This window comes from Euleptes europaea, chromosome 14 (assembly GCF_029931775.1).
Source record: "Euleptes europaea isolate rEulEur1 chromosome 14, rEulEur1.hap1, whole genome shotgun sequence".
NCBI lineage: Eukaryota > Metazoa > Chordata > Lepidosauria > Squamata > Sphaerodactylidae > Euleptes > Euleptes europaea.
The window spans coordinates 50075484-50088978 of record NC_079325.1 but is presented as its reverse complement, the minus strand read 5'-3'; the positions used below and the strand labels follow the sequence as shown (position 1 = coordinate 50088978).

Below are 13495 nucleotides of genomic sequence, written 5' to 3'. Positions count from 1 at the left end.
GCTGCATTCTGGGATACGCCTACAGTTTGGTGTATTTAATGGATAAGTTATATGACTCAATTCACCTACAAAGCATGACCAGCCAGTCTCCTACAAGCCCAAAGCTGAAGAAATACCATACCTTTAACAGGATTATCAGCCTCATAGAATGGGGGGCAGGGAATGGTTTTCTTTTCCTGCAGGTTCTGAAACACAGAATGGAGTGCTTAGAGTACCCTGCAACCTACAATTGCCAATGCAAGTTTTATCACAAAACAATAATGGACCTATGCAATGCATCCTAGTTTTATGAATTTTCCATAAGGCTTGGCTTCCTGCCCTGAAAAACCTCCAGACTACAGTCAACAATAGCCATGCAGATTAGCTTTGGATTTCACACATTACCAGATCATTCCAGGATACAATGCTTCCATATTAACATACCACACTCTCATTAATACATTATCTTGATACTTACAGGACAATGATTAGCACATTACGTCTGCAGGACAGTACTCAGCTCAAACCCAACCCCTCTCTGACTCTTCCTACACACTTGACACTGAGAGACACTGTCCTTCAGTGTTACTACTCTGAAGATGACTGCCACAGCTGCTGGCGAAACGTCAGGAAAGAAAATTCCAAGACCACGGTTACACAGCCCGGATAACCTACAAGAACCAATTTCCATATACTATTTTTTTTAAAATGTTCTTTTAACTGCATCCCCTATGTGTGGATCAATGCCTTTAGATGTTGTAGCAACATCTGTAACGGTTAATAACGAATTTGCTCTAGCTTTAAGGGGGACTGATCTAGAAAAGGCAATTATCTAGTTACCTAGACGTTTACAAACAAGTCTCGTATGACTTGACGGGGGGGGGGGAGCCAACAAGGGAGCTCATGGCACATGTGAGATTTCAACTAGAGACTTCCTGGCTCACAGGATATACAGCAAACCAAGGTTAGAGTTCTGCCATACAGCATTTTGCCCTGGATGCATATACACTTGTTTTCAAGTCTGGGTACTGAAACACATTTTTACCTAGTGCCAGAAACTGATTGCATGTGCCACTATGCCTGTGTCCTGTGACTGTAGCTTGCAGGGACATCCACCTTATATCATCTAAGGGGTTGCATGGAGTATAACTTCAGATGAAGAGGCCGTAATCAGGCAGGTTTACGTGGGAGCAGGAAGGCTCCCTATCCTATCCAAATAACTTGAATCCAGATCATGTAGCCCTTGAAAGGTCGTAACTAGAATTTGTGCGCCATTTCTGGGTTTTAATAATTCTAGACAACTGTGGTTATTACGGTTTTGTTGTTTTAAATTTTTTCTCATATTTATATTGTTTGATGTATGAGTTTAATTTTTGCCAGCTGGATGCCCAATGCTCCACTCCCTTAAACATGACTGGGACAAAAGGGAAGTGGTTCATTGCAGACAGATACTTACAGGCAGATACTGGACCACAGTGCCATTCAGCTTGCCCACAGCCAGCTGCTTCCCTTTGGGGCTCCAGCACACTAGGAGAAAAACAAGAGTGGTTTTTTTAGCCCTGGCAGCTGGCAAGAGTGATGACAACAAGCCAGTCGTGGTGTTGGGATGGATTCCCCTTAAGAGCACTCTTCAACTTTGCGTTCAAATGTCATGGTCAGCAAGAAAAGGTGGGGCAACAGACCTCTCAGGTGCCTGATACAGTGGGCTGGCCAATCTTCACCCCCAACACTGTGAAAATATGAAGCTCCCCAATAAAGAGTGACCCATTGGGGCATCTAGCTCAGTGCTGTCCACTGTGACAGGAAAAAGCTCACCAGGGTTTGGGGCTGAGCTCTTGTGACCGTTTCACATGTAACACAGAAACAGATTTGGGAGACACATACAGCCCAGGTAAGTGGATTATACATTGGTACATTTAAGATACATATAAAAGTAATTATTCCAGATAGATTAATAATGAATTGAGTTTGCCAACCTGTTGTTTAATTATGTTTTACAGTATAACAACTTGAGACAATCTTACCAGATGTTTGTATAACTGGTAATATATTATGTAAGTAATTCCAAACATCTCTTTTAAGATTTATACAATTGGCTTCTTAATAGGGAGAGACTATTTTTTTGACAACCTATATACATGCCTGGCCTGATATTCATAGCGCCTTAAACAAATATTTTCATTGTCTATATATTTTATTTATCCCACCCAACCTTGGGTACCCAGCTTCTGTTTTCTAGGCTAGGTTTTATTCCCTTCTTTTTTCTTCTATACATACACACACACACACCAGGAAACTGCTGCGGATGACAGTTTTCTGTCACAGACAACTGAATGAAGCATACCACTTCCACATATTTTTTGCAGGGGAGGTATACTTTTTTTTAAAGCAGCCCTTTATTCAACAGGTGTCTACGCCAAACAAAAACCCGGCTACCCACCTGATGTTGCACCCACTGAGGCAGGAAGGGCAGCGTGCACCTTCACAATGTCTGTGACCTGCAGGACGCAGACGCTGCCGTCAGAGACACAGAGGGCCAGCATGGAAGGGTTCACAGGGTTCCACTTCAGGTCGCTGACCAGAGCCATGCTGCCTGCTTCTTTGGGCAGCTTATGAAAAGCAATGGGACGCTTCTGCTTAGCCTGCTCGAAGGAAGCACACATTCCCATCAGACTCCAGCCAAAGCCTGCCTCCTCTTGCAGCCTACCAGCACATCTATCCACCTATCTACATTTCTATTCTGTCATTATTCCCAGGAGCCCAGGACAGTGTAAGTACATAAGAACAAGAGAAAGGCCAAGCTGGGTTAGACCAAGGACCATCATGTCCAGCAGTCTGTTCACACAGTGGCCAATCAGGTGCCTCCAGGAAGCCCACAAACAAGATGACAGCAGCAGCATTATCCTGCCTGTGTTCTACAGCACCTAATATAATAGGCATGCTCCTCTGGTCCTGGAGAGAATAAGTATGCATCATGACTAGTATCCATTTTGACTAGTAGCCATGGATAGCCCTCTCCTCCATAAACATGTTCACTCCCCTCTTAAAGCCTTCCAAGTTGGCAGCCATCACCACATCCTGGGGCAGGGAGTTCCGCCATTTAACTATGCGTTGTGTGAAGAAATGCTTTCTTTTATCTGTTTTGTAAGTTCACCCACTTCCATTTTATCCTCACAACCACCTTGAGTGATGGGTTACGCTGTGTGAAAGAATGACCGACTATTGATCCCTTCAGGGCTGAGTGGGGATTTGAGCTACGGTCTCCCCAATCGTACTCCAACACATTAATCTCCAGAGCATGCTGGCTCTAGGCCAGCAAAGCCTACTCCAACTAGCAGCGAGCATCCGTAATCCAAAGCAGAGGTCTCTTCCAGCCATGCTACTTGAAATCCTTTGAAGTTAAATTGCCATGGATTGAACTGGGGACCTGCTAGGAACAGAGTGCATGCTTTACCACTCAGCTACAAGGATAAGTTAAGATCCGCAGACAGCCCATTTCACCTGATTAGCAAAGGTACGGACATCAAAAAAGCCAATGAAGGACCCGCAGTCACTGGAGGCCATGCAGATGGAAATGATGAGGTTATCACAACTGAGCGCCAAGTGATGCACTGGAAACTTCATGGGGACAAGAACACTCTGGACATTCTCCACTGTAAAACAAACCCAGAGAATAAAGTAGTAGATAATTTTGAAGAGACTCTCTAATCCCGTTATTCAAGCATAACCCCCAACTCTCTGCCAAGCTGGGGTTGTGGCCTACCAGGTGAGATCAGGGTATGTGTGTCTGATGGATTATTGGTATCCATTCAAAGACAAAGCAATACAGAACTGTAAGCAAACCTGTTAGGGATTCTAGCAGCTCTTGAGCTTGTATAGGCATAATCACAAACAGCTAATCAGCAATTAACTATGGTTGCTCAATGAAACCTCCCATGTTTGAAGGGAGTTTATCTCCAAGTATTGAGAATGCACAACGGGGGATGGCCTTTACCACTGTGTTCTACTTAAGGCTTTCATGGGGCACCCAGCTGGCTAGCGTTGGAAATTAAATATTAGACTGCACAGATTTTGGTCCGGTCCTTACATTATATTATTAATCCGCTCAATGTTTGTTTATGAATTAAACGTTGAATTAAAATTTCATTGCAAAGTTGTGAAGAGAGAACAATCTGGCACTCCACTTCCAAAATCTCCCCTCCAGGATTCTCTAAGTTCTCAGGGGCTTGAACAACCTTACCAGCCTCCTCCTTCAACTGACTCTCAACAATGCATGCCTCCTGGAATACATTCATTTCTCAGCAGGTCTTTTTTGGGGGGTGTCATAATTTGACACCACAAGGAGAGGATAGAGAGGGGCAGCAGAGCATATAAGAGAACAAAATTTATTCACTCAGCAACAAATCATAGCTCAGGAATATGTCTTAAGAAACCCCTGTCTGAAGCAAACCCCCCAACTAATCACAGTACCAGTCCCTCTTGCATAAGCCTTCCAGGGACAAGAATAACGGTGCTGGATGCAGTATAGTAGGACTGCATTTTGTAGTTGGCTGCTAGGAAGTGACAGATGAGCAGCAAACCCACTGTGGACCTCGGTGACCCAAGAGGCATTAACAGTAAAGTCAGTCTGGGGAGGGACCGTGGCTCAGTGATAGAGCATCTGCTTGGCATGCAAAAGGTCCCAGGTTCAATTCCCGGCATCTTCAGTTAAAGGGACTAGGCAAGTAGGTGATGTGAAAGACCTCAGCCTGAAACCCTGGAAAGCCACTGCCTGTCTGAGTAGACTATACTGACTTTGATGGACCAAGAGTCTGATTCAGTATAAGGCAACTTCATGTGTTCATGTGTGTTCAAAGAAGCTTATTTCTAAGTAAGGCACATAGAATTTCAGTTTTAAACCTTTTGACATTGGACAGGGGGTGCGATAAAGGGGATTGGAGGAAGTCTATATGAAAACATGCTTAGGAATCTGGACTTTTAACTTAATCTGCCCTGGTTTTATGATACTCTCCCACTTTAAATGGAAATTTTACCAAAGAAATTCTAGATTTTATTTTATTGTTTTTGTTGATAGAACATAAGCTGCCTTACATTCCATATGGGTAACAAAGCAGCAAACAAATGTTGCAACCTGTTCACAAAATCGTGTTGTAAATGTAACGTCAAAGTTTAGGCACCAATGAAAATCTGAAAGGGGGTTCCAGGTTGGAGGTTAAACATGGGTCTCTAGATTTAACAGTTTGAAGAGCATGACCCCATGCTCCATTGACTGATACATGCTAAGTATATATAAATCAAATCAGCAAGTGGGCCTCGTTGCGCTAAGGTTCGCAGGAGACAGTCGCAGCAGAAACCACACAGCCTTCTCTTTACTGGCCTACACAAATGTGAAGAAAAACTTACCAATTTTATTGGGAGACTCCCCTGGTTCATTCTGCAGAAGAAGGTCTTTCGTCTGAAAGACCTGCACCTCGGTTCCACGGCCAACAAAGACTAATCCATATTTGTTTGATACGACAAGAAGACTGGAACGGTCTTTGGGAAGCTCATCTGGGGCATCAAAGATCCGGACTTTCTTCAGGGCTCTGAATTGAAAATCCTGTGGTATAGCCAAAAATATTAAAAATTTGTTCTTCAAAAGGTCAGTTGTAAATGCACCGCAAGTTATGTTGATGTGCCACAGAATTTGCCTTGATGCTCTGAAAAGCCTACATAGCCAAACCCATCCTTATGTTTCTTAAATTCCAGATGGATTAAATTTACAAAGAAAATCTAGTTTTTACCGGTGAAATAAAGATTGGTCATGCAACATTTAGTAGTAGCACAGAGGTCACAAGGAGTTCATACAAACTTTCATGGGTTATACCGCTCTATAGCATGAAAGCTACTTCTGAGTAATGAGAAATATTCAGAGCTACTCCTCTCCCCCTCCATGTTACCAAGTTTTTTTCTGTTCTAGAAACAGATCATGGACTAGGAAGAGCACCAGAAATGAAGTTATCTGCTAAGCAGAACAAGGAAAAAGCCTATGAAATAAAATATTTATAAAAGCCTTCTCTTTTTTGCAGTCTTTTCCTAGGTGTTCCCAGAATTCACAAGCTACAGCAGCCAGCAAGTTACCAGTTGTGGGCTACCTGCTGGAGATCACACCCCCAACAATACCCACTGTGGCTCAGTGGCAGAGCATCTGTTTGGCATGCAAAAGGTCCCAGGTTCAATCCCCATCCTCTCTAGTTCAAGAGACTAGGCAAGTAGGTGATGTGAATGACCTCTGCCTGAGACCCTGGAGAGCCGCTGCTCTTTGATGGACCATGGGTCTGATTCAGTATAAGGCAGCTTCAAGTATTCAATAATCTGAACATACAAACTCCCGATTAATTATGCTACATCTAATTGTCAGGGATCAACTGCATAGTTAGTTTACTTGCTCTTTTGGGTAAAACTGTTAATTATTGCATCTCTGGCAACAATTCTTGAGGAGCAGCAGGGTTAATCTATGGCAGTAGAGCAACAATCTCATGGTACCTTAGAGAGATTTATTGTGGAAGGTGCTTTCATGGACTACTAAGGTCTACAAAAGCATATACCTCAAAAAACCTTTATGATGACATCATAAGATTTTTGGTTGCTCTTCCTAAAACATTTACAGGTTTCAAAGAGATGGGTGAAGTCTTAGTAAGCACCTCTCCAGGGCACAAGGTAAAAGCCACGAGCAGGGTCAGAGGGCCCCAGGCTCCTCTCACCAGCACCTGGTATTCAGAGGCATACTATCTCTGACAATGGAGATTTCATGAAATCACTACAGACAGACCCCATCCTCTTCAACGAACATCTCCAGCCCCCCTTTAAAGCCACCTGCGCAAGTGGCCATGGCTACCTCCTGCGGCAGCGAGTTCCACACACAAAAAGAAGGGGGAGAAACCTCTGATAGAAGACAGGAAAAATGTGCACAGCGCCAGAGGTTACAAGGCGTTTATCTAATAGCTTGTAGCTACTCCAAATTTTTACAAAATAGTAGTAACAACAAAGATTCAAATAAATTGCAAAACATGTACTACAGTATACAAATATTGAGCAAACGCAAAAAGCAAAAGTGTTGATAATATAACACAGAACCACAACATTGACAGGTCTGCCGGCTAATATCCCGTTTCCATATCCTTCTTCGGACTGTAACTGTAGCTATCATCAGAAATGAAGTAATTATCACTTACGACACATATGTAATATGAGACAGCGAAGCCATGAATTAGATTAGATTTATTATTAATACAGCATAAACCAGTAAAACACATGCATCATTTATACAAAAGGTAAAAAATTATAGCAGTTCAACCAAAAACATTCCTAATTAAAATTTCCATTAGTCAAAAAGGGCAAGAGTCCAGTAGCACCTTAAAGACTAACAAAAATATTTTCTGGTAGGGTATGAGCTTGTTAGGGTATGAGCTTTGTTAGTCTTTAAGGTGTTACTGGACTCTTGCCCTTTTTGACTACTGCAAACAGACTAACACGGCTACCCACTGTGAATTAAAATTTCCAAATAATTTATAAGACTAAAATTGACCAAATTATGATTTAATCTAATTGCAATGGCCCAACATTAGGGGTCGAACTTTATATGCTATTGCACAAAATTTGGCTACCTGTTTTGCCATCAAGGCATTCCCTTCCCAGAGGAGACTCTTAATTCTCCCTTCATCTGAGCTGACTGTGATTTGGCTGAGCAGGAGAATGATTAGCAAAACATGCTCTATAGACTCCAATGGGCAGGACAATGCTGCTGCAGTCGTCTTGCTTGTGGGCTTCCTAGAGGCCCCTAGTTGGCCGCTGTGTGAACAGACTGCTGGACTTGATAGGCCTGGGTCTGATTCAGCAGGGCCTTTCTTATGTTCAATTCCCCCGACTTACAAGGGCACACCCATTCTGTTATTGGAAGCCATAAATTCAATTAACACATACAGCGTAGACGGATTCTGTTCTGTAAAAATTTGGAGTGCCCTGACCTGGATGGCCCAGGCTAGCCTGATCTCGTCAGATCTCAGAAGCTAAGCAGGGTCAGCCCTGGTTAGTATTTGGATGGGAGACCTCCAGGGAATACCAGGGCTGCTGTGCAGAGGAAGGCACTGGCAAACCACCTCTGTTAGTCTCTTGCCATGAAAACCCCCCAAAAAGGGGTCACCATAAGTCGGTTGCAACTTGACGGCACTTTACACACACACACAAGCGAGTTCCACAAGTTAACCACCTATTGTGTCAGGAAGGGCTTCCTTCTTTCTGTCCCGAATGTCAGCGTTTCTGAGCCAGTTCCTAGCAATACAAGAGAAGGAAAAGGGGGGAATTCTCTCTGGCTTCTTCTCTTCTTCCTTCCATCTGTGTTTTTATCAACCTCGATCACATGTCGCACCCCCCACATACATACACAACCGGTGGCCTTTTTCTGGTTACCCCCCGGACAAGACGGACTGGATAAACAAAATGCTGGAACTAGCAGAAATGGCTAAACTTACGGCATTAGTAAATCTAAAGGAGAACACAGAATTTGTGGGAGAATGGGAGGCATGGACAATATATTGTCAAAATGAATTTAAATTGGGAAGTATTGAAGGTTATGTTTTGATCTAATTCAAACGAGAGAAGCAGAAATATTATTAAGGATATTGATTTAAATTAAAAGAATTGTAATTAGATTGATATAAGAAACATATTACAATGAATTAGAATTTAAATGCGAAGGGGATAATTATAAGTTATCAAATAGATAGAGGAGGGGAGAGGGGAAGTCAATGAAATACCAGCATTAATTAGTTATTTGGTTAAGAAAAATAATGTTTATATCATAGAACAATGTTATTGAATGATGCATGTTATTGTGATATATAAAAAAACAATAAAAAAATTAAAAAGTCAATGAAATACCAGCATTAATTAGTCAAAAAGGGCCAGAGTCCAGTAGCAACTTAAAGACTAACAAAAATATTTTCTGGTAGGGTAGGAGCTTTCGTGAGCCACAGCTCACTTCTTCAGCATTAATTAGTTATTTGGTTAAGAAAAACAATGTTTATATCATAGAACAATGTTATTGAATGATGCATATTATTGTGATATATATAAAAATAAAAAAATATATACAAATATATTAAAATAAATAAAAAAATAAATAAAAAAGGCCGGGGCCGTCCCTCTCGGAGGGCGCTCCTCGCCGGCGGCCGCTCACCTTCATCTCCCGCTCGGGGATGAGGTCCATGTCGTCGCCCATGGCGGCCCCGCAGCCGGGACCCGACGCCACCGCTGACAAGTCTCCGCCGCGCGCGCCGCCACACACCCGCCCCGGGCGGAAGAGCGAGGCCGCTTCCGCCGGCGGCGCTCTAGGCGTCTCTTTCCCTCCAACGGTGACGGAACTCTATGGCGACCCTCGAGCTCGCTTTAGAACCCTGACCGCCTGAGCCCACGCGGGTCAGAGCGCGGGACGATCAGTCCTTCGCGCTCGCTCTACCCTGGGGGAGGAAACCGCCTACTTCCGGCAGCTCGCGCCTTCTCTATGGTGGAAACCTTTCTACGGCAGGCGTCGTTGAGACGGGGGGGGGGGGAAGTCTAAAGACGCTGTAAAGGATGAGGAACGGCTAGAATGACGAACTTCCGGTATGAATGGCAAGCCGTCGTGAGACATGGCGCTCATGGGGAGCCGACAGGTGTCGCTCTAGGCCACGGCATCTCTATGGTTAACAGACTTATTTTTGTTGTTGTTGTTAAGTCTTCATGGTGCTGCTGCACTCTTGCTCTTTTCTACAGCATAAACTTTGTATTGAAAGTTAGGGCGGAAGTGCTAACGTGTCTTCCTGATCTGTTCCTTTCTCTGTCATAATTAGGGTTGCCAATCTCCAGGTGGTGGGGGAGAAATAGACACCGCTGTACTAATATCTGTACTAATACCACTGATGAGGAACTCAGTACAGGAGCGAAGTGTATACAAAGTGCAAAAAAACTTTATAAGCTACCAAAATGACATGACAATACAGCTATACACACTATATACACTACTAAGCTGAAACACACAAGCTAAGACAAACACACGTGACTGTACAAGGTGGAAAAGAGCGTCAAAATGACACAGCAAATGTTCATAAAGTCTCTCAATTGTAGGAGGAGTGGTGTCCAAAGGATTTTCAACGAGGTTCCCAATGAGGAGACGATCGTTTCGAGTTCACAATGCACAAATCTTCATCAGTCCTTCAACGTCCTTTTGTACATTCATTCATTCAACTATTCTCCCATAATGGGTAAGATTTCAAAAAATGCCAAATCATTATTATTTCCCACAAAGGGTAACAGACATCACTTCCCACTTGGGGTAAGGATTATAGTGTAGCTACTGAGTTCCTCAACCTCCAAGTGGTGGCTGGAGTTCTGCTATTACAACTGATCTCCAGCCGACAGAGATTAGTTCACCTGCAGAAAATGGCCGCTTTGGCCATTGGACCCTATGGTATTGAAGCCCCTCCCCTCTCCAAACCCCACCCTCCTTAGGCTCCACCCCAAAAATATCCTGGTAATTCCCAGCCTGGAGCTGGCAATCCTAATCATAATTGAGGGACTTTCAATCGAAGGTTTCTGGTATTCCCAAGCAAAGGGGATGAGTTGCAAACAATTGTGTTAGAAAAAAGCAAGAGTCCAGTAGCACCTTAAAGACTAACAAAATTTCTGGCAGGGTGTGAGCTTTTGTGAGCCACAGCTCACTTCTTCAGATACAGCTGTCATTCTAGTTATATCTGAAGAAGTGAGCTGTGGCTCACAACAGCTCACACCCAGAAATTTTGTTAGTCTTTAAGGTGCTACTGGACTCTTGCTCTTTTCTACTGCTAGTGACAGACTAACACAGCTACCTATCATAAGCAATTGCGTGTGAAGTGATGGAGTACTGACATCCACAACTTTTCTATGGCTAGGAAAAAGTGACAAAAAACAGTTCTTTTCTGAGAATGATCTAGGCTCAGTTTCTCTGTGATTAAGAGTTTTATGGAGAGAACAGGGATGCACTTAGTAAAATACCCAAATATTGTATGTTTAGGAGGAAAAACATTACGACACTTTTTTGGATTTTGCTTTTTAATATTTTTTAAGTAACTAGTATGGGAAAGCTTTTTGGTAGAAACAACATTTCCATAGTGAAATCTATGGGTTCTCTTTGCCACCCTGCTCTGAAAACTGAACCTGTGCATGATCATGCTGGGCTTTTACTACTTAGGCATTAGTAGGACCAGGCTGTCCTGATCATGTCAGATCTCGGAAGCCAGGCAGGGTCAGCCCCTGTTAGGGTTTGGATAGGAGACCTTGGAGGAATATCAGGGTCATGAAGCGGAGGCAGGCAATGGCAAAACACCTCTGAACATCTCTTGTCTTGAAACCCCAATGAGGTTGCCATAAGTCACTGTGACTTGACATCAAAAAAAGGGGGAGTTACCAGTCTAAGGGGGGGTATCTTTTGGAATTACAACTGATCCCCGGAATGCAGAGATCAGTTCCCCTGGAGGAAATGCCCTCTTCAGAGGGGAACATAACTGAATAGTGGCCAGTTATAGCAAACATTTTGGATGAAAGGGTTAGTAGGGACATAAGAAGCCTACAAGACAGGGGGCCCCCAACTGTTCCTGGTGCCCACTAAGTTTTTAGAAAGTTGGGCCAGGCTGGGCTTTTGCCCAGTAGAACGTTTGATTGACTGTGGGTTTTTTTAAAAACATTGGTTTGGCAGCAGCTGCCACCACAACACAGGGTGCAGGGAAGCTGTGGCAGCTTTTTTGTGGCTGGCTCCAACTCCTGTGGCAGCAATTTTGTGGATGTGCCTACCACAGTGTCAGAAAGGTGCCCTCTGGCTCAAAAAGGTTGGGGACCCCTGCTATAAGTGAGGTGAGGTGGGGAGAATGATATGAGGTGGGAACGTTAAATAAGAATTTTGGTGGGCAAAAGTTACCTAACGGGAAGGGGGGGTTGGGGGAGCTGACTTTTGACCGGTATTTGCTAGCAGTGGGTGTGCGATCCCATCCAGGCTGACTTCCCTCCCCAAATTTCACCCTCCGCGGGCACCACCCTCAGATCTCCAGGAATTTCCCAGTCTGGAGTTAGCGACCCCAGATGCCAGTGACCTAGATTTAAGAATTAAAGTAAAACCACGCTGCTAGAAATCTACAAGTTTATTTGTTCCAGCCAGCTGCTGCTGTTTTGCCCCACTGAAGAGATGACAAATTGGCCATCATTTGCTACATTAAAAACTGACAACTCTGCTAATACTTTACTAACACTAGTCAAACTTGATGAGATCACAGAGGAAGGAGGGAGCAGGACACATTTTCGTTGGCTGCCTTATTGATCTGTTTAGCCCAGCATCATCTATTTTGACTCTCAGCATCTCTCTCAAATCTAGCTTTGCTACCTGAGCCACTTTAAGTGGACGTGCTGGAAACTGAACTTGAGAACTTCTGCATCCAAAACAGGTAACTGTATGTCTGCGATGCTCTGTATATCTAAATTTCTATCTATGTATTTTTAAAAAATCTATGTGCAGTTGAGGATGAGCACACAGCATCTCTAAACGAAAACAAAAGGGATGTGTTGGCAATTCCAAATAGTGCAGGCAGACGAGAGAGAGGTCTCATGTCTGCTGATAATGTCACAGGCACCATCCAGTCGGTGCTGGTTAAACCACAGTATGGTCAAATGCTCCATTTCTTGGAAGAAGAGGAAGTGGCTAGGAAGGAGAGGAGAAAAAGCCGTGATTTTCTGGTTGCAAGGTGGCTACCCTTAGAAGAATTGATGTTCAGCGGAGCCTTCAAAGGCTTTCAATAAAAACAATGACTCGGAATAACTTTTTTCCCCCCACGAGCTTTATTTCCGTTCTGTACAAACACAGCCACGTCAACTCATCCGTCATTTCTCTTTTCCATATGGTTCTAAGGGGCCCTTATACAAACAAGGTTTTTGTTTCAAAAGCAACTGGATTGTTATAAGCATGAGATAAAAAGTTGCAGAGGACTGTGGAGAGATGGGGGTGGGGGACAGCAGCAGTGACTCCTCCAGGGCAAAAGTAACTGGCTTGCAAATGCTGTAAACATACAAAAATACTTCAATATTTGGAATGTCCTGAGTACCCTCCCACTTAAAATTCCTTCTTCGCCTGATTAAGGAAAATAAAAGACAGCCTGATTCTGCAAACACATTCCAGTCTGTGTTTCCCACTGAAGCCAACGTGGTAGAGCATCTACTTTGCATGCAGAAGGTCCCTCGCATTTCCATCTAAAACGATCTGGCAGTAGGTGATGTGAAAGACCTCTGACTGAGACCCTGGAGATCTGCTGCCAGTCTGGGTAGACCGTACTGACTTTGATGGACCAAGGGTCTGATTCCATATAGGGCAGATTCATGTGTTGATTCCCGCACAAATAAATTACTTACTGAATGCTTGTCTTCAGGAATAGCTCTGATTTCAAGTGCTTTGGAATATGGAGAAACAAGGGGGGAAATG

General features: G+C 43.6%; 1 protein-coding gene across 1 annotated transcript in view; it reads right to left on the bottom strand.

Moving 5' to 3' along the window:
* The window catches only part of NUP214 (nucleoporin 214), a 101218-nt gene extending 91948 nt beyond the window's left edge, over positions 1 to 9270 (bottom strand). Inside the window, exons 1-6 of the mRNA XM_056860159.1 lie at positions 9197 to 9270; positions 5383 to 5578; positions 3481 to 3632; positions 2420 to 2624; positions 1436 to 1506; positions 122 to 185 (exon numbers count right to left, since the gene is read on the bottom strand). Coding sequence (XP_056716137.1) covers positions 122 to 185; positions 1436 to 1506; positions 2420 to 2624; positions 3481 to 3632; positions 5383 to 5578; positions 9197 to 9238 — 730 coding nt within the window. The 5' untranslated portion in view covers positions 9239 to 9270. The remainder of the gene's footprint in view (positions 1 to 121; positions 186 to 1435; positions 1507 to 2419; positions 2625 to 3480; positions 3633 to 5382; positions 5579 to 9196) is intronic.
* Between the last annotated feature and the right edge of the window lie 4225 nt (positions 9271 to 13495).